The sequence below is a fragment of the Anser anser genome (genome assembly GCF_964211835.1).
Source record: "Anser anser genome assembly, chromosome: 19".
Lineage (NCBI taxonomy): Eukaryota > Metazoa > Chordata > Aves > Anseriformes > Anatidae > Anser > Anser anser.
This window is the reverse complement of record NC_139740.1, coordinates 14,726,748-14,743,564: the sequence shown is the minus strand read 5'-3', so window position 1 is coordinate 14,743,564 and position 16,817 is coordinate 14,726,748. Positions and strand designations below refer to the sequence as shown.

Here is a 16,817-nt window from a genome sequence, read left to right as displayed (position 1 = left end):
TCGGTGTGCTCACTGGGACCTGCTGGCCCGTTTCCCCAGAGAGCAGCGGGCGCACAGCTCTCCAGAAGGGTTCGCAGAGACCGCAGCGCTGAGAGCTGCAGCAGGGGAAGGGTGCTGGCAGGGACGTGCTGAACTCCAGGCAGAAACGGAGGCCGCTCCTCCAGAGGCTTTATTGAGGAGCAATTTGGCTTTACAGCTTCTCTGGCTGAGAGTAAAGCTGCAAGGGTCCCTTAATGCTTCGGGGACAGAAACTGTGATGCAGAAAGCGCAGCCTCGGGATCCCACGCAGGGATCTGGCACCGGCCCAGCCCAGGGGCAGTGCAGGGCGCTGAGCGGGGCCGGCCCCAGGACAGCACTGGGATGCACTGGGCGCTCACAGCTCGTTGTGCAGCGGCCGGCACTGCGGGCTCAGCTTCTCCTCCAGGACAGCATCGGGGGCGCACACCCAGGGGTCCCCAGTGTCCCACTGCCACTTGAGTAGCTGCGTGCGAAGCATCTGGAAGACGGCGCCGTACCGGGGATCGGGGGCCAGGTTGTGGCTCTCGGTGGGGTCCTGGCTGCAGTCAAAGAGCTCCCAGCGGTCCCTGTAGTAGTACTGGTGCAGCGTCTTGTTCCAGTGGGTGGGCCGCCCGGCCCTCGTGCGGTTGAGCAGGTCTTGGAAAGTGGGCGAGACGTAGAAGTCCTGGTCGATGGGAAAGGGCATCTTGTAGTTGAGGTTGTGGATGAGGCGGAATTGGTGGTGCTGGATGGCCCTCATGGGGTAGTACATGGTCACCTCGTGGTGGCTCTGGCTGCTGAAGGTGGTGGCCCAGGGCTGCTCCTTCTCCAGTGCCGGCAGGAGAGATTTTCCTGTGAGCTGCACCCGCTTTGAGCCAAATAAGCTGTAGGAAGGGTAGGGGATGGAGAACCAGTCCAGAATGGTTGGCGTGACATCTGGAGGGGAAGAGAAGAGTGAGAGGAGGGGGCTGCTGCCCATGGGAGCAAACTGAAGCTTGAAGAGGGGGCCGAAAGGTCTCCGGGGCTGCCACCAGGGCTGCGGTGGCCACGCTGCTCCCTCCCGCCGTGGCTGCTCGGGAGGCAGGAGGGACACGACAGCCACACGGGGCCGGGGCTGCTGCAGTGCAGGGGGTGCAGCACAGCCCTGGTGGGACGTCCCTGCAGGGCACAGCGGCTCTGTGCTCTGTCCTCTCCCTTCCCACAGCCTGGCATGGCGATGCTGAGAGCTGCGGGCTGCCCTCGGGGAGGGGACCCCCAGTTCCAGCCCGGGCAGAGCGAGGAATTGGCCGTGCCCCTCAGGCACAGCTCTGCTCCCTCCCCGAGGGCTCTTACCCAGGAGGCTGGCGAAGGCCGGGCTGACCTGGCCCCAGCGCCCGGTGTGCTCCGGGGAGGAGAGCAGCAGGGGCTCGGCCGTGCCCGACCGGTAGAGGTTGGTCCTGCCGCTGGGGAAGGGGATGCCGTTGTCGGAGGTGTAGATCACCAGCGTGCTGTTGAGGAAGCCAGCGCGCTGCAGCTCCTCCAGGACCAGCCCGATCCCTGCGGACGGCAGAGCAGAGCTGGGTGGCTGCGGGAGGGCCCTCTGCGTGCACGGGTGCCGGCCCAAGCCCGGCAGCTCCTACCTTGGTCCATGCGCCCAATGGTCGTGTACTGGGCTGCCAGGTCCGCCCGGGCAGCCGGCGTGTCTGGAACAAAGGGAGGGACCTACATGGAAAAAGGGGATGGTGGCCCTGGGGAGGGATGGCACAGGCACACCAGGCAGCCTTCGCCCATCACGTTGATGCTGACAGCAGTGATGGAGCTTTGCGCAGCCCCCGGGACCCCCCCCTGAGCCCCCACCTGCACTTCCTCTGGGTGGTAGAGCTGTGGCTTCCAGTCAGGGATCCGGCCCATGCCGCTCTCTCCATTGCCAAATTTCTCACAAAAGGCCCCGTATTGGGGCTGGGAGTGCCCGCAGCGGTGGGGGTCGTGGAAGGCAACGTAAAGGAAGAAAGGCCTAGAGATCGGGGGAGAGGGTGGAGGGGGTGTAGCGAGGGGCTGCCCTTGCCCCCCCAGATCCCCATGGTCAGAGACACCCCCTGTGTCCCCTGGCAGGGTGCTCAGGGCCCCGTGGCGGCTCAGCCCCGTCCCAGGGACACACGGTCCGTCCCGCCTCGTGTCCGTCCCGCCTCGTGTCCGTCTCACCTCGTGTCCTGGCTCTGGAGGAAGCGCCGGACGAGCTCTTTGATTCGGGTGATGTTCCTCCCCACCTGCAGGACCGAACTGTTCTCCTCCGTGTAGGCGAAGTCAAAGGGGTAGACGGCCCCAGGCCCAACGTGCTTCTTCCCAATTATCCCTGCGGGGACGCAGCCACGCGGTGTGCCGGGAGAACCCAGCCGGCGGCACCGAGCAGGGGCAGGGGCCCAGCTGGCGCCGTGTAACCCGCGGGCCGTTCTCTCGCCCGGCGGGCGCTGGGGCACGGAGGGGAGGTTTCCCCGCCCGTTTCACCGGCCCGGGGGGCTCCGTACCCGTGCGGACGTTTGCCTGGCTGAGCAGCTGGGGCAGGCTCCGCACGCCGTCGAAGGAGTTGAAGTGGTGCACGTCCTGGTGCAGCCCGTACATCCCGTTCTGGTGCTGCGGATGGGGGAAGACCACGAGGCTGGGCGACGCCAGCCCCAGAGCACCCAGCCGCGCCCGGACCTTGGCTGCGGTGCGGGGAGCGGGTCCGGGGATTGGGGGGGTGGGGGGCGGCTGGGGGCGCCCACCTGGGGCAGCCCGGTGAGGATGCTGGCCCGGCTGGGGGAGCAGCTGCTGGCGGCGGTGAAGGCGTTCTGGAAGAGGAGGCTGCGGCGGGCCAGCGCGTCCAGGGCGGGCGTGCGGATGGCCGAGTTGTTGTAGGCGCCGCTCTCGAAGCCGCCGTCGTCCGCTGCGGGGAAGGGGCGCGGGGTGAGGGGGGGGCCGCTGCGGGGCCGGGGGGGGGGGGGAACAGGGGAGGGTTCGGGGGGGGGGGTCCGCGCTCACCCAGCAGCAGCAGCGCGTTGCGGGCGGGGGCTGCGCCGAGCCGGAGCGCGCCCAGCAGCAGCGGCAGCGCCCAGGGCCGCATGGCACCGGCACCGGCACCGGCCCCGGCCCCGGGATCGGCCCCGGCAGCGGCCCCGGCAGCGGCGGGGCTCGGCGGCCCCGGCTCCTCCTCTGCCCGTCACATGAGGCTGCCCGGGCGGCTCAGATCCGGCCCGGGAGGGGCCCTCCCGGATGCACCGGGAGCTGCCGGCAGCGCGCAGGGAGCGGAGAGCGCCCGGGGTCCCGCACGGCCCCGCACGGCCCCGCAGCGGCTCGCGGGCTGCTCGCTCCGGTGGTCTCTGCCCCCGGGGCCGGGAGCCTCGGGACGGCGGCGAGCGCCGGCGGGCGCTGCTCCGGCGGTACCGGGCGGTACCGGGCGGGCCCCCCCGGGATGCCGCCAGCCCCCCGCCGAGCCCGGCCGGCGCCGCCCCTGCCCTGAGCCATGTGGGCGCGGGGTCCCCCCGAGCCCCGGCGGCGCTGCTGGCTCCGGGCGCTGCGGAGGCGGCTGCCGGTCCTGGGCTGGCTGCCCCGCTACTCGCCGGGCTGGCTGCAGCTCGACCTGATCGCCGGCGCGACCGTGGGCCTCACGGTGGTGCCGCAGGCGCTGGCGTACGCCGAGGTGGCCGGCCTGCCCCCGCAGGTGGGTGCCCGCACCCCGGGCGCAGCCGGGAGCCCGCAGCCGCCGGGGGCCGGGGGGCGGGGGGGGGCCGGGGGCAGCCCCGCGCGTGGGGACGCGCCGCGTGTGCTCGGGCTGGGGGCGGCTCCGGCTGCGCTCCCTGCACCGTGCTGAGCGCGCCTCTGTCCCCGCGCAGTACGGCCTCTATTCCTCCTTCGTGGGCTGCTTTGTCTACTGCTTCCTGGGAACCGCCAAGGACGTGACGCTGGGTCCCACCGCCATCATGTCGCTGCTCGTCTCCTCTTACGCCTTCCACGACCCTGCCTATGCCGTGCTGCTCACCTTCCTGGCTGGCTGCATCCAGCTGGCCATGGGGCTCCTGCACCTCGGTGAGATGCTGCTGCTGCCGCGCGCCGTCACGTTTTGGGGATGTGTCCTGGAGTTGTTCCCTGCTCTGTGCTCTCTGAGATGCTGGGGTTGTCCTGCTAACGCTTGTGACAGCTCTGTGTGCGTGCAACCCCCCCGCCCTGCTCCCCAGCAGCGTCCTTACTGCCCCCTGTCCCGTGCAGGTTTCCTGCTGGACTTCATCTCCTGCCCGGTCATAAAAGGCTTCACATCGGCTGCGTCCATCACCATTAGCTTCAACCAGGTCAAGGTAAGGGCTGCTGATCTGCTCCACGCTTCTCGCCTGCTCTCTCCTGGAGCTGGCTGTGCTGCGGAGCCGAGGTGCTTAGCGATGGGCTGGGGGCGAGGGGAAGGAGCCACGAAGGGGACGGGGTCCCCCTGCCAGCCCTGGTGAGCCCCATCCCCGAGCGTTCTGCTCAGAGCAGACCAAGCTGAACACAGCCTCTTCCTGTGACCAGCAAGGGGTGAGAGCTGGTGGCCATGGGGACAGCCGTGAAACCACGGCAGGGGGGTTGATTTGGCCGCTGGCAGGAGGTGCTGGGTGAGCGGGATGGGAGCTGTGATGGGCTTGCAGCTCTGCCGGGCCCTCCCTGGCCTCCGGCGCCTGCAGCACTCTGGCTCTTCTGGAGCTGCAATGCTTCCTTTGTGGTTAACCTAAATCAGGCAGACTCAGGGCGATGTGTGAGAAACCAGAGGCCTGGCGTTGGCTGAGGTCTGTGGTCACAGCCAGGACCTCACTGGAGCGCCCTCCCAGCCGGGTGCGTGCTCGGGGGTGCAGGGCAAGCTGAGGCATCTCAGGGACCTGGGAGAAAATCAGAGCATTGCTGGGGTCTGCCCACGTGGAGCTGCACCAGGGAATGGCTGTCCCCATGTGTGCATGGGAACTCGGGGGGGTCGCTGCGAGCCGTCCCAGCACCGGCACTGCAGGGCTCTCACAAGGCTTTATCTCTCCGCACAGAACATCCTGGGCCTGCACGGGATCCCTCGGCAGTTTTTCCTGCAGGTGTATGAAACGCTGAGGAGGATTGGGGAGACCAGGTCAGCATCATCCCTGTGCCTTCCCTGCTTCATCCCCCCTGCAGCTGCAGGCTCTCGGGCCCTGATGCTTCGCAGCACATCTCCGGTCACACTCGGACTAGTTTCTTGGTCCCTGCCCAGCACCGTGACATGAGAACCTGTTCTCTGCCTTTTCTGTTTGTTCTGGAAATTCAAAATGTCAAAGCACTTGGGCTCTCAAATGGCTAGAGAGGAGGGATGGGGCAGGCTTGTCCTATTTTCTGCTCCCAGTTAGGTAAATCAGGATTTTTACAGCCCAAAGGCACATCCTTGGGACTGTCTGTGTGTCACAAGCCCTCCTCCAGTTTTTGACAGTCCAAGGGGAGCTCGGGTATCCCTGCAAGGGGAGCATCGGGAGCGAGGTGATGCGTTTTGCCGGCGGTGCGGGCAGCGTCCCTGCGAGGGGCCAGCACTGACGTGTGCTGTTGCAGGCCTGGGGACGCCATCCTGGGGCTGGCCTGCCTGGCCACGCTCGCAGGGCTGCGGGCAATGAAGAGCCGCATGCCCCCCGCCGCCCGCATGGAGCCGCTGGCCACCAGGGCCAGCTACCTGATCGTCTGGACCTGCGCCACCGGTGCGTTGGCCTCCGTCCCCTGCCTTCCCCTGGCAGCCTCTGCTGCGGCCTCGGCCTCCTCTGGGGCAGGGCAGGGGCAGCTCAAGGCTGCTGGGGCCCAGGCCTGAGGTGGGTTGGGGAGGTCGAAGCCTCCCGGGCGGTCCTGCCGTCCTGCCTGCCCCTTCCTAAGGCTGGAAGACCTCGCTGCCCGGGTACCTGCCCGCTCCGTGCTCGCCCACCGCCCCAGGCTCCTGGCACGTTTTGAGGGTTGTTCTCTCCGCTGCAGCACGCAACGCCCTCGTGGTCCTGTTTGCTGGCCTGGTGGCTTACTGCTTCCAGCTGAGGGGCTCCCAGCCGCTGACGCTCACCGGCAGCATCCCCCGCGGCCTCCCCCCCTGCCGGCTGCCGCCCTTCTCCAAGGCTGTGCCCAACGGCACCGTGCCCTTCGGGACGATGGTGGAGGTGGGTGCCAGGCTGGCCGGGCAAGGCTGGCCTCCCCAGGGCTGCCTTCCTCGGTCCTCAGCATCCTTGTAAATACCCAGGCGACCCGAGTGCCCCGGGGCAGGGGCAGCCCCTCCGCGGGCAGCGGCAGGAGGGGGCTGCGGTGTGGGTCGAACCCTGTCCCTCTGCTACAGCGCTCGCTGTCCTCCCCTCCAGGACATGGGAGTCGGGCTGGCTGTGGTCCCACTCATGGGCCTGGTGGAGACCGTTGCGATTGCCAAGGCTTTTGGTACAGCTGCGCCGGGCTCCTGCGTTTCTGCTGGCGGGAGTGGGGTGGGGATACAAGGGGCTGGGGGGGCTGGGGGCATTCCTCTTCCCATGGGGGCAGCGGTGGGGGGGAGGGTAGGAGGGTCCCCGCATTGGGTACGGCCAAGGTTTGGGCAGGAGCTGAGCGCTGTCCCAGGGCTGCTGCTGTACCCTGGGGTGCCGGGACGGGGCCCCATGTTTGTCCCGGTGCTGCCCCCGCATCGTGCGCGTGGCGGGCTGAGCCTGCAGGAGGCACTGGGTGATGCTGTGCCTCTTCTTCCAGCCTCGCAGAACGACTACAGGATCGACCCCAACCAGGAGCTGCTGGCCATGGGTAAGAGGCTGCTTGGAGCAGCAGGGCAGGGGGTGGGGATCCGGCCCCAGCACCGCGGTGTCCTGCAGCCCTTCCTGGTGGATGCTGCGGACCAGCCCTGGGTGCTGTCCCTGCGGGGTCGCTGCTCGGGGACCTCCTCTGTGTGCAAGGGGACTCCTCAAGCAGGACGAGCAGAGCTCAAGAGTGCGAAGCAATCACAGGCACAACAATTAGCTGGGGTTTCCTCAGCAGCCTGAGCCCCGCGCACGCGGCGGGACAGGCCCTGCTCCCCATTTCCCACGTGGGATGGAGGTGGCAGTGGTGACACACATCGGCCTCGCGGCCCCGGGCAGCGCCTCCTGGAGCTGCTGCATCCCCAGCCCCTCCTTTTCCCCACTGCAGGCCTTGCCAACGTCCTGGGCTCCTTCTTCTCCTCGTATCCCGTCACAGGAAGCTTCGGCCGGTGGGTAGCAGGCTGGGGAGCAGGGCCTGGCCTGCGAGATGCTCATGGGGCTGTGCCGTGAGGGGGCTCCGCGAGACGTCAGGCTAAGGGTGGCACGGGCCCGGTGGGTCCTGGAGGCCGCGGCCTGGTCCCCAGCTGCTCGCACTGGGCCTGGGCTGTGCTCACGCAGCCGCTTCCCTCCCGCCGCCCGTGCGCCGCAGTCCCTGGGGTCTGCGGGCAGCAGAGGGGACGGCGTGCCCGCCTTGTGTTTCAGGACGGCGGTGAACGCGCAGACGGGCGTCTGCACCCCGGCGGGGGGGCTGGTCACAGGTAGGGCTGCGCCTCCTCTCCCCCCAGCCCCAGCGCCCGCTCCCGGCCTCGGTGACCCCCCCACGCTCGGGGCCCCACGGCTCAGGCGCTGCCGCCCTCCCGCAGGCGCCCTGGTGCTGCTCTCGCTGGCGTACCTCACCTCGCTCTTCTACTACATCCCCAAAGCGGCGCTGGCTGCCGTCATCATCTCTGCCGTGGTCCCCATGTTCGACGCCGGGATCTTCAGGACGCTCTGGAGGGTTAAGAGTGAGGGCACAAGCGGGGCGGCCGTGCCTCGGCTCTCCCTGCGAGCCGCCGTGCTGCCCGGACCCGTGAGGGATGGCAAGAGGGGGTTGGCCAGGACCCCAGAAATACCAGACCCTAAGCCCTTTCCAGGGGGCTGCACACCCAGCACCTCTGGCCTGGGGTTTCTGCCTTTGCTGACCCAAGCACAAGGGCTCTGCCCTCGCTCCGATCACTGTCCCCAGACTCAGCTGTGCTGGGCTTGGGTCCTGGGGGTGCAGAATTGGGTGCTGAAGCCCCAGACTTTTACCAGCCAGGCACACAGAGGTTTTCGTGCACGGGCAAGCCTGGGGCTGTCTCTCTTGCAGGGCTGGACCTTGTCCCCCTCTGCGTGACGTTCCTGTTCTGCTTCTGGGAGGTGCAGTACGGCATTGTGGCCGGGGTGCTGGTCTCGGGGGTCCTGCTGCTCTACTCCATCGCCAGGCCCCCGCTGAAGGTGGGCTGCTCACCTCGCGTGGGTGCGCTGGGGCCGGCCAGGCTCAACAGGGAGTGGGGAGCAGGGAGGGCGCCCCAGGAGCAGCAGGGGGTGGCGCGGGGCCCTCCTGTCCTGCCGCTGCCCCATCCCAAATCCCCAGCCAGCCACCGGCACAGCGCAGGGACGTGTTCAAGGAGCACAAGGACAGGAGCACAAGCACCAGCTCGGGGCAGACCCCAGCCCTGAGCTCCCTGTGGCTCATCCTCCCCCGGGGGTCTTGTGCAGGTGTCGGGGCAGGGCACGCTGCTGGTGCAGCCGGGGAGCAGCCTGCACTTCCCAGCCATCGAGCACCTCCGGGATGTCATCTGCAGCCGCGCTCTGTCAGGTACCGCACCCCCGGCCACCGGCTTGGGCTGGGGCTGGGCTGGGCTCTGGTGCCCACCCAGAGCACTTCTGGGGGAGGCGAGCGTGGGCTGAGCCCTGCAGGCTGTGGCTCTAAGCAGGCACTGACCGGCTTCCCTGCGGTGGGGACTCCTGCGATTGTCTTGCCCCTTCCAGCCATGTGTGGCTCGCTAGGGATGGGACGCGCGGTGGCCCGGCTGAGCTCAAATGCAGCTTTGGGCTGCCTGATCCGCAGGGCTGAGTCCTGCTCTAAGAGCTGCGTCCCCCTGTGCTTGTTAATTCTGTGCTCATAATGGGAAACGACCGTATGCTGTTCTTTCAGCAGCACCCTCACCGTGCTCCATCATCCTGGACTGCCACCGCATCAGCAGCATCGATTACACGGTGGTGGCGGGGCTGGCAGAGCTGCTGCAGGAGCTGCGCAAGCACGGCATCTCGCTGGCCTTCTGCGGCCTGCAGGTACGTGGCGGCCACGCGCAGCCCCAGCCCAGCCGGCACCGTGCCGGCCCTGCTTGCCAGGGGAAGGGTCTGCACCGGTGGGCTCAGCCTTCCCCACAGCAGGGAGAGCCCTCGGGTCGCCCCAGCCAGCAGGGCCACCGCTCCCATCTCCCGTGCAAAGCAAGGATGCGGCCACCTCTTGGTAGCACCTTCAGCTCACGGAGGTGGAGGCTGCAGCATCCGAGTCCAGCTGCGGGACGCGGGGCGGGGGCAAAGGCTGCAGCTCCTGCGCAGGCACACGCTGCCCTGGGCTGCCCGGAGAGCTCCGAGCCCCTGGCAGAGGGGAACCCGCCGGCTCCGGGCTCCCCAGCTGCAGTTTCTCTGCCCTCAGGACCAGGTTCTCCGAGCCTTGCTGGCTGCGGACCTGGAAGGATTCCGACATTTCCCCAGCTGGGAGGAGGCAGGTGAGGCTTCGGGCTGCCCGGCTGCGGCAGGATCCTCCTAGGGCTGCTGGCGAGCAGGAGCCCAGCCTGCGGGAAGTTGGATTCGGGACTAGCACTGGATTAACTCTGTCCTGCTTTCCCCCTTCCTTGCTCAGAGCGGTGCAGCGGAGTGGGGCCGGGGGGCAGCGGGGCAGCCCCTTTCGACAGCACCAGCACCAGCGAGAGCTCGCTGCTGCCCACGGGGCTCATCCAGTGAGGCAGAGGAGCTTTCTCAGGACCACGTCTCCTTGCCCGAGCAGCTGTTCCCGATGGCCCTGGAGACTGCACGCCCTGTGCAGTGCCCGGCAGCGTGGGGGAGAGACGGCAAAGGCGGGGGAGTGACCTGGGGGGTCCCTATCGCTGCCACCGGGAGTCACCCCCCCTCCATTCCAGGCTGGCCCCATCCTGGGAGCAGCTGCCTTTTTTAAATCGGGTGTTTTATTTTTGGAAACTTTTCTTACTCTGATCCGTTTTGAGCTCTGACACAGAGCGTGCTCTTGTCACCGTGAGTTTCAAGGATGCTGGAGCTGCCCTGCACGCCCAAGGCCGTGCTGCAGTTCTCAAGCTCAGGCTGCCAGGAAATAATAAAAAAACACAAAACAACATTGATTATTTTGCTTCTTACTGATCCCTCTTGGTTTGTGGGATTTTCTGCCGGACTCTGCCCTGCAGCAGGGCTGGGCTGTCCCACCTGGGCACTGCAGGGCTACGGCTGTCCTCCCACCTCTCGCCAGACTTCTGCTGGCCACCCCAGGGGACAGCTGCCGTGCCATCGGTCTCTGTTTGCCTTGCTGTGAAATGGGGGCTGCCAGACAGTGGGGCATGGGTCTGGGGTCCACAGCAAAGCAGTTCTCCTGAGCGGCAGTTGGCTGACCCCCTCCCGTACGGAGGGCATAATAAAACAGTAATTACAAACGACTTGGCGTGCATCTCTGTCTTCCTTTGGAAAAGACGCTTTTTTTGGGGGGGAGGGGGGAAATTAAGCTGTAATTTCTTGGTGCAGCTGAGCACAAAGCAAAGAAATGAAACCGAAACCAGTTCTTCAGTTCCTGCTGTGCTCCCGCACAGCTCCTCACGGTCAAAGTTTGTGCGGTGACGGTGGCGGTGCCCGGGAGCGAGGGCCCGGGGGGGTCCTGCCGGTGGCCAGAGCAGCGTTTGCGCAGCGGAGCAGTGCCGGGCAGCGGAGCGGTGCCGGGCAGCGAGTTAGTTCGTCACCGCAGCGGCAGCACAGAAGCCTTTTCCAGCGCTGGAAGGGCTCGCACGCCGTCTGCCTGCCCATCTCTCCCCAGATGAGGAGAGAGCACCCCGGAGGAGTGGGTTCGGGCAGTTTCCCCGCACGCCTCGCTCAGCCAGGCCCTTTGGCTGTGCTGCTCCACACACCCCGACCCCGACGGGAGCTCGGAGAGGATCGAGGCGAGGGGGGGCACAGGGGCACGACGGCAGGCAGGCCCCAAATTTCAGGCACGGAGGGAGGAGGGATGCCACGGCCGGGGCCGTGCCCGCAGAGCCCCAGCCCCAGGGCCCAGCACCCCTCACCGAGCGGCTGCCCCGAGCGCCTGGCGGCCCGCTGAGGGGCCACACGGCCCGGGGCGCGGGGGGAGAGCAGCTCAGGAGCAGCAGGGCCTGCAGGGGGGGGACACGGAGGTGGGCAAAGGGAAGGGGCGCGCTGGGCCGGGAGGAACAAGAGCGGGGAAACGGGGCTGGAAGGGGGTGAGCGGGGCCGGCGTCCCCGTGCCCGTCCCGCGGCGGCAGTCGGTGCCCCCCCCCCCCCCCCCCCCCCCCCCCGGAGCCTCTCCCAACCCCCGGCGGCCCCGTCCCGGTCCCGCAGCCCAGCACCGCCGTGCCCCCAGCCCGGCGGCCGGGAGCGGACCGGGAACGGCTACGGCCGGGTCCGGGCCGAAGCGGAGGGCGCGGGGCTGCGGCGGGGAACGGCCCGGCCCCCCCCCCCCCCCGGAGCCCCCCGGAGCCCCCCGCCTGCGCTGCTCCCGGCTGCAGCCGCGCCCCGGGCGCCCCCCGCGGCCCCCCCGGGCCCGGCGCTCCGGTGCCGCGGGAGATGCGCGGCCGGCAGCGGCGGCGGGGGGCGGGGCCGGAGCCCGGCGGGAGCCGCCCCGGGGGGGGGGGGGGGGGAGGCGGCCACCGGAGCCCCGTGCCCCCGCCGTGTCCCGCGGCGAGGATTGGCCGCACCGGGCCGGGGGCGGTGGCGGTGACGTCCCGCGGGGGAACCGCGGAGGCTCGGCGGAAAATCGAAACTTCGCGGGGCGGCGGCGGCGGAGCGGGTGCGCAGCGGGTCCCGGCCCCGGCCCCGGTGCCGTCGGTGAGCGCTGCCGCGGCGCTGCGGGGGGGGGGGGGGGCGATCCGGGCTGGGCCGGGGCAGCGGGCCCCGTGCGGGCGGGAGGCTGCGGGAGGGGGGGTCCCCGGTGCGCCCCGACCCCGCTCGTCCCCGAGCATCCCGCCCGTCTCCTCCCGGTACGCCCGGGGCACCCCAACCCTTGCTCGTCACGGCTCCACGCCGGTGCCCCCCGGCGGCACCCCCAGCGTCCCCCAGTCCCCCGCCATCGCGGTGCCCGGCCCCCAAGTCCCCCGGTTCCCCCGGTGACTCCCCCGCTGCTCGCGGTCATCCCCGACCCCCGCTCTTCCATCTTCGCCCGTGCCCCACCCCCCCCCCGTACCCCCCCCGTGCCCCCCCGATGCACCCGGTCTGTCCCGGCACTCAGCTCCGGTGCCCGCCCCCCGAGCACCCGGATCGGCCTGTACCCAACTCCCCCGGGTCCCCTGGTGCCCCCCCCTCGGGATCCCCCCCCCCCCCCCGGTGTCCCCCCCCCCCCGGTGCCCCCCCGTGCCCCCCCGATGCACCCGGTCTGTTCCGGCACTCAGCTCCGGTGCCCGCCCCGAGAACCGGGATCGGCCTGTACCCAACTCCCCCGGTGCCCCCCCTCCCGATGACCCCCGGTGCCCCCCCCGGTACCCCCCCGGTGCCCCCCCGGTGCCCCCCCCGGTGCCCCCCGCCCCTCTCCGGCCCCGCCCCCTGGCGGCAGCCCCGCCTCCCCCTGCCGGCCGTCACCTAACGGGCCTCATTTGCATCCCGCCGGACCCCGCGCTACGCCATTGGCCCGTCCTCCCGCCTCGTTTGCATATCGCGGCGGGATGGGGGGGGGGGAGGGACTACCTACCGGGGGGGCGGGGCTAGAGACGCCTCATTTGCATGTAAGCCCCGCCCAGAGGTCGGCTCCGCCTCCGCCCGGAGGGTGCGGGGTGGGGGCGGGGGCGTGAAACCTTCGCACCTTCAGGGCCCTGAAGTGGGGGGGGGGGGCTACGGGGCCGTTACTGCCCGTTAACGCCTGCGTTTCTCCTCTTTTCCCGTCCTTTTCTCTGCCCCCCCCAGAAGCTCCCGCCGGCATGGAGCGTCACGCGTGCCCGCAAGGCTCTGGGGACGGATCCGGCGCCCGCAGCGGGTGCGGGGCCCGGCCGGGCGCGGGGGCTGCGGGCTCAGGTAGGGGGCTGCGGGCCCAGGTAGGGGGCTGCGGGCTCAGGTAGGGGGCTGCGGGCCCAGGTAGGGGGCTGCGGGCCCAGGTAGGGGGCTGCGGGCCCAGGTAGGGGGCTGCGGCCTCAGGTAGGGGGCTGCGGGCCCAGGTAGGGGGCTGCGGGCCCAGGTAGGGGGCTGCGGGCCCAGGTAGGGGGCTGCGGGCCCAGGTAGGGGGCTGCGGGCCCAGGTAGGGGGCTGCGGGCCCAGGTAGGGGGCTGCGGGCCCAGGTAGGGGGCTGCGGGCTCAGGTAGGGGGCTGCGGGCCCAGGTAGGGGGCTGCGGGCTGGGGCGAGCCGTGGGCGCCGCTCAGGGCCGTGGTGGGGCGGTCGGGGCCGTCCGTGCGGCTCCTTGTGGCACCCACCTGCAGCCCTCGGTGTGTAGTGGCTCGGGGTGGGGAGAAGCGGGGCACCCCCCCGGCACCCCCCTGCACGTCTCCCACGCTCACGTCTCCGGTTTTCGTTTCGCCAACGAACCGGTGCCGTTTTGATGCAATGCTCTGCTACAACGAGCAATCTAGTCCCTTTTGAACCAGGGCTTCCTATCTCTAGCTTGTTGTTAGGTGGTGTTAGGGGTTGTTAGGTGTCAGAATTTGTTTGACAACACACGGATTTTGCCCCTACAAGCAGTGACAGAACCGATTACACAGAGTTAATGCAGAGGAAATACTTCCTAATCCTTTATTTGCCTAGAGAATGACCCAGGCCACCAGAACTGCTTTTGGTCGGACAGGAAGAAGATGCTAAATCAGAATCAGCCCGCTGTAGTCCTGACAAGATCAGTTCTTTGCCAATCCCTCTGCAATCCAGAAAGTCAAAAGTAACAAACCCCAGACCTCCGGGTCTTAAATGCTGTAAGAAAAAATGTCCAGAGTACCTGTCCTGTTCGTTCCAAAGCTTTGTACCTGCTTCTGTAAATGACTGAAGGTGGTGGAAAGAGTTCTAGTGTATCACCAGAGAGTTCAGCAAACTAAATGATGGAGCTTGACCTGCAAACAATAGAGGAGTCACTGAGGAGCAGGAAAAGCTCAGAGAGGAGTTTAAAGTCATAATGACGTGACAGTAAATGGGATGTGAAACAGTATTGCGAAGGTGGTGCCTGCTTCAGGCAAAAGATGACCTTCTGTCATTAAACATGGTGCAACCTTTGGTCTGTAGTACTCAAAGGGACAGCGAACTGACCTTCACGTTGGTTTTTGTGCTCATACTTCCAAAAATACCCTGAGGAAATCAGTGTCTTGGTATTAGCTGATCTCCTCTCAAACTAAGTGTGGAAGCAGTGCTGAAGAGCTTGCGAAACAATTTTGTAGACAGGAGAGATCTACTCTGATGACTTATTCAGATCTGAGCTACCTTTTCACAGAAGCTTTTAAGGACTGGATTAAACTTTTGAAGATGAAAGGTGAGTTTCCCATTCCTTCCTGGATGCTGTGCTCAGCTGTGTGATGGAGGTCACGCAGCAAGTCACGAGAAGGTTAAGAAAGCTGAGAAATGCCAGTGTACTGTCACCACGCATCTCAAGGATCCTGAAGTATCTTGACAGGCAGCTGAGGTTCACAGTGCCTGCTGCTTCAGTCAGTAGCGTGTTAGCTGGAGGCTGGATAGAGATAGATCACTAGCTTAACACAATGTTTTCTTATTTTATTTATTCTCCTACCAATTGCAGGGGCTTCGGAGACAGGCCTGCTATGGAAGGAAGATGGTGTTATTGCTAGTGGTAGTTCTTAAACATGAAACAAAGCAGCTCTTGTGTCTTCCACTGATGCATTTATTCAGTGGTAGACCCTGCTCGCTCACCAGTGGCCAAGAATTGTTTTCCTTCCTGACTCTGATTTAACAATGAACTTTACCTCCACTGCAGAAAGAGGAGACGTGAAGCTCACTCCAGACCCTGATACAGGAGCAGAGCCTAGAGGAGAGGTGCAGGGAGAAAGTGGTGATGGGTCTTCTACTACTGAAACAAAGGAGGAGGAAGGAGGACTGCTGCTGGAGGAGGTAACAGCTCTGAGCAGTACCTCAGAGACTTCGCCTGAACGTGGTGCTGATGGCCCTTCTACTACTGAAACAAGGGAGGATGGGAACGAGAAGGAAGAGGGAGCATCGCTGCTGGAGGGCGAAGCAGCTCCAGGTGATATCTCAGAGACCTCACCTCAGGGTACGGCAGGCATTTCTGCCCAAAAATCACAGAAGAAGGTAAGGCTCTTATCAGTCCTCCTTCTTGGCAAGACAAACTTGTTGTGCTCTCTTTCCTGAAGTAAGAGATTGTCCTGCATCACCGCTAATCCCTTTGGCCTGTATCTAAATACCACTGGCAGTCTGTTCCTAGACAAACTGTAGATGTATTTGCTCACATTGCATTGCATATGCAGACAGCTGATGTGCTGAGCAGTACAGCTTCCCCAACAGTACCTTTGCTACACTGAGGGTAACAATATAAAATTCTCATTACTAACTGGTCTAATCTTGTTAGTGAGCATCGTGCTCAGAGCTGCTCTGCATTCCTGCTGAAAAAGTTTTGTATATTAAAAATACAGAATTCTCAAGAGCTGTTTCATCAAATGTATAGGATTGTAGTTGGTTTTGTCCTTTCTCTTCATGGTCATATACTAGTTGCTGTGGAGGGGGTGACAATTTCTCCTCAGTAATGAAGAAACTGGTATTTTATTGTCTTATTCCTTTTTATTGTTATTATTACAGAAAAAGAGGAATAAAGCAAAGACAATTCCTTCTGGCTCTGGGGAGCAGGAGTCTCTGCCTTCTCTAAGCACAGCACCAGCTCAAACTGCAGAGTTGTCTGATGCTTGCCTTGTTGCACAGAAAATCCAAACACCGGGCAGTGAAGTAGCCAAACCAGGTGCTGACTTACTTGCTGGTGACAACAGAGGTGCACATGAAAATGGTGGTGCCTTGGGCCACTTGGGAAAGGAAGCTCAAAGTCTGGAAATGGTTGCAGAAGGCAGTCACAGCAGTGTAGCAGCGATGACCCCGTCAAAGGAGAGCACTGTTAATAATGTGGCTGCCCCATCTCCAGGCTCTACAGCCCTGAAGGAGGTGAGAGGTGGAAGTACCACACAGAGCGGAGAAGTGGTCAGGAGTAACACGGAAGAGAGCAGTGGTGTGTCTGACACCGCCCAGCTTCTGGAATCGGGACCAGATTCCCAGTCTTTGGGTAGCAGAAACAAACTGACCTCAACAGGAGGAAGAACGAACGCTTCCTCTGGGTTTTCCTCCAGTTCAGGTGTGTCTGAAAGTGAGCTTGCAACTTCTTGTGCCGAACGTGGAAGTCAAGACACAAAGACTCCTCCCTTGGTCAAAAGTTTAGAGGCTGGTAAAGGTAGACAAGACACCAGCCAGGAAGTAAGCTGTTTGGCTACCAAGGTAAGCGTGTGAGTGAGAACTCTTGTGAGTATATGGTTGCGTTGGGAAAAGTTTCTCCTTTCTCACTATGATTCTCTTGTGCTGTCAATAAAGCTGAAGACCATGAGAGTGGGAATGTGTTCTAGCATAGCTCTCTGGTTGTTCAGTTACCACTAGGGGCTGTGAACACATCTCTTCTCCAGAAGGCTCTTCTAGGTGTGTTCTCCGGTGATACCTGTCGTATCTCCTTTGACTAGGACATCTTCATGCTTTTTAGGTGTCTGTGCTCTAGTTGTGGACAGACCTGTCAAGCTGTAAATTGCTGTTGATTATCTTTTATTTTCTTTCTGCTCCATCCTTTGGGGACCTGTGGCTTACTGGCCTGACTTTTTGCATATGTGTGTGGATTTAATTCCTTTTGCAGTCCA

At 65.1% G+C, this 16,817-nt stretch overlaps 3 protein-coding genes across 12 annotated transcripts in view; 2 read left to right on the top strand and 1 right to left on the bottom strand.

The window, feature by feature from the left end:
- Positions 1-151: 151 nt before the first annotated feature.
- Positions 152-3,171, bottom strand: SGSH (N-sulfoglucosamine sulfohydrolase). 2 transcript variants are annotated; one of them, XM_083804997.1, is made up of 9 exons: positions 2,995-3,171; positions 2,739-2,899; positions 2,502-2,607; positions 2,179-2,329; positions 1,834-1,990; positions 1,617-1,698; positions 1,330-1,533; positions 776-933; positions 152-682 (listed from the first exon to the last, which is right to left on the bottom strand). In XM_083804997.1, exons 1-9 carry the CDS (start codon positions 3,074-3,076, stop codon positions 374-376), a joined length of 1,410 nt encoding a protein of 469 aa, XP_083661123.1. In that variant the 5' UTR covers positions 3,077-3,171; the 3' UTR covers positions 152-373. The 2 variants fall into 2 exon arrangements, with proteins under 2 accessions (XP_083661123.1, XP_083661122.1); XM_083804996.1 differs by having other exon boundaries at positions 152-933.
- On the top strand, positions 3,171-9,865 carry SLC26A11 (solute carrier family 26 member 11). Of its 5 annotated transcripts, none has more exons than XM_083804993.1 (16): positions 3,345-3,673; positions 3,846-4,038; positions 4,219-4,304; positions 5,013-5,092; positions 5,542-5,684; positions 5,950-6,125; positions 6,321-6,393; positions 6,694-6,744; positions 7,126-7,186; positions 7,440-7,495; positions 7,601-7,741; positions 8,086-8,213; positions 8,478-8,577; positions 8,917-9,053; positions 9,424-9,496; positions 9,631-9,865. In XM_083804993.1, the coding sequence occupies exons 1-16, from the start codon at positions 3,476-3,478 to the stop codon at positions 9,729-9,731; spliced, it is 1,797 nt and encodes a 598-aa protein (XP_083661119.1). In that variant the 5' UTR covers positions 3,345-3,475; the 3' UTR covers positions 9,732-9,865. The 5 variants fall into 5 exon arrangements, with proteins under 5 accessions (XP_083661121.1, XP_083661117.1, XP_083661118.1 ...); XM_083804994.1 differs by having other exon boundaries at positions 3,346-3,673; positions 8,920-9,053; XM_083804991.1 differs by lacking the exon at positions 3,846-4,038 and having other exon boundaries at positions 3,180-3,673.
- Positions 9,866-11,552: 1,687 nt separating this feature from the next.
- The window catches only part of RNF213 (ring finger protein 213), a 53,128-nt gene continuing 47,863 nt past the window's right edge, over positions 11,553-16,817 (top strand). For 2 of the 5 annotated variants that reach the window (XM_083804963.1, XM_083804967.1), the window contains exons 1-4: positions 11,553-11,790; positions 12,897-13,004; positions 14,894-15,225; positions 15,730-16,410. In XM_083804963.1, coding sequence (XP_083661089.1) covers positions 11,568-11,790; positions 12,897-13,004; positions 14,894-15,225; positions 15,730-16,410 — 1,344 coding nt within the window. In that variant the 5' untranslated portion in view covers positions 11,553-11,567. Of the gene's footprint in view, positions 11,829-12,896; positions 13,005-13,334; positions 14,435-14,893; positions 15,226-15,729; positions 16,411-16,817 lie in introns of those variants that run through there. The other 3 variants (XM_083804965.1, XM_083804964.1, XM_083804966.1) reach the window with 3 other exon arrangements.

Bases quoted from the DNA above. Each gene is read 5' to 3' on its own strand.
- SGSH (XM_083804996.1), bottom strand. From the start codon at position 3,076: ATGCGGCCCTGGGCGCTGCCGCTGCTGCTGGGCGCGCTCCGGCTCGGC. The intron at 1,991-2,178 runs GTGAGACGGACA...CCCGATCTCTAG, and splicing joins CTCCAGAGCCAGGACACGAG to GCCTTTCTTCCTTTACGTTG. The intron at 934-1,329 runs GTAAGAGCCCTC...CTTCCCCTCCAG, and splicing joins GGCCTTCGCCAGCCTCCTGG to ATGTCACGCCAACCATTCTG.
- SLC26A11 (XM_083804991.1), top strand. From the start codon at position 3,226: ATGCACCGGGAGCTGCCGGCAGCGCGCAGGGAGCGGAGAGCGCCCGGG. The intron at 8,578-8,916 runs GTACCGCACCCC...CTGTTCTTTCAG, and splicing joins CTGCAGCCGCGCTCTGTCAG to CAGCACCCTCACCGTGCTCC. The intron at 9,497-9,630 runs GTGAGGCTTCGG...TTCCTTGCTCAG, and splicing joins CCCCAGCTGGGAGGAGGCAG to AGCGGTGCAGCGGAGTGGGG.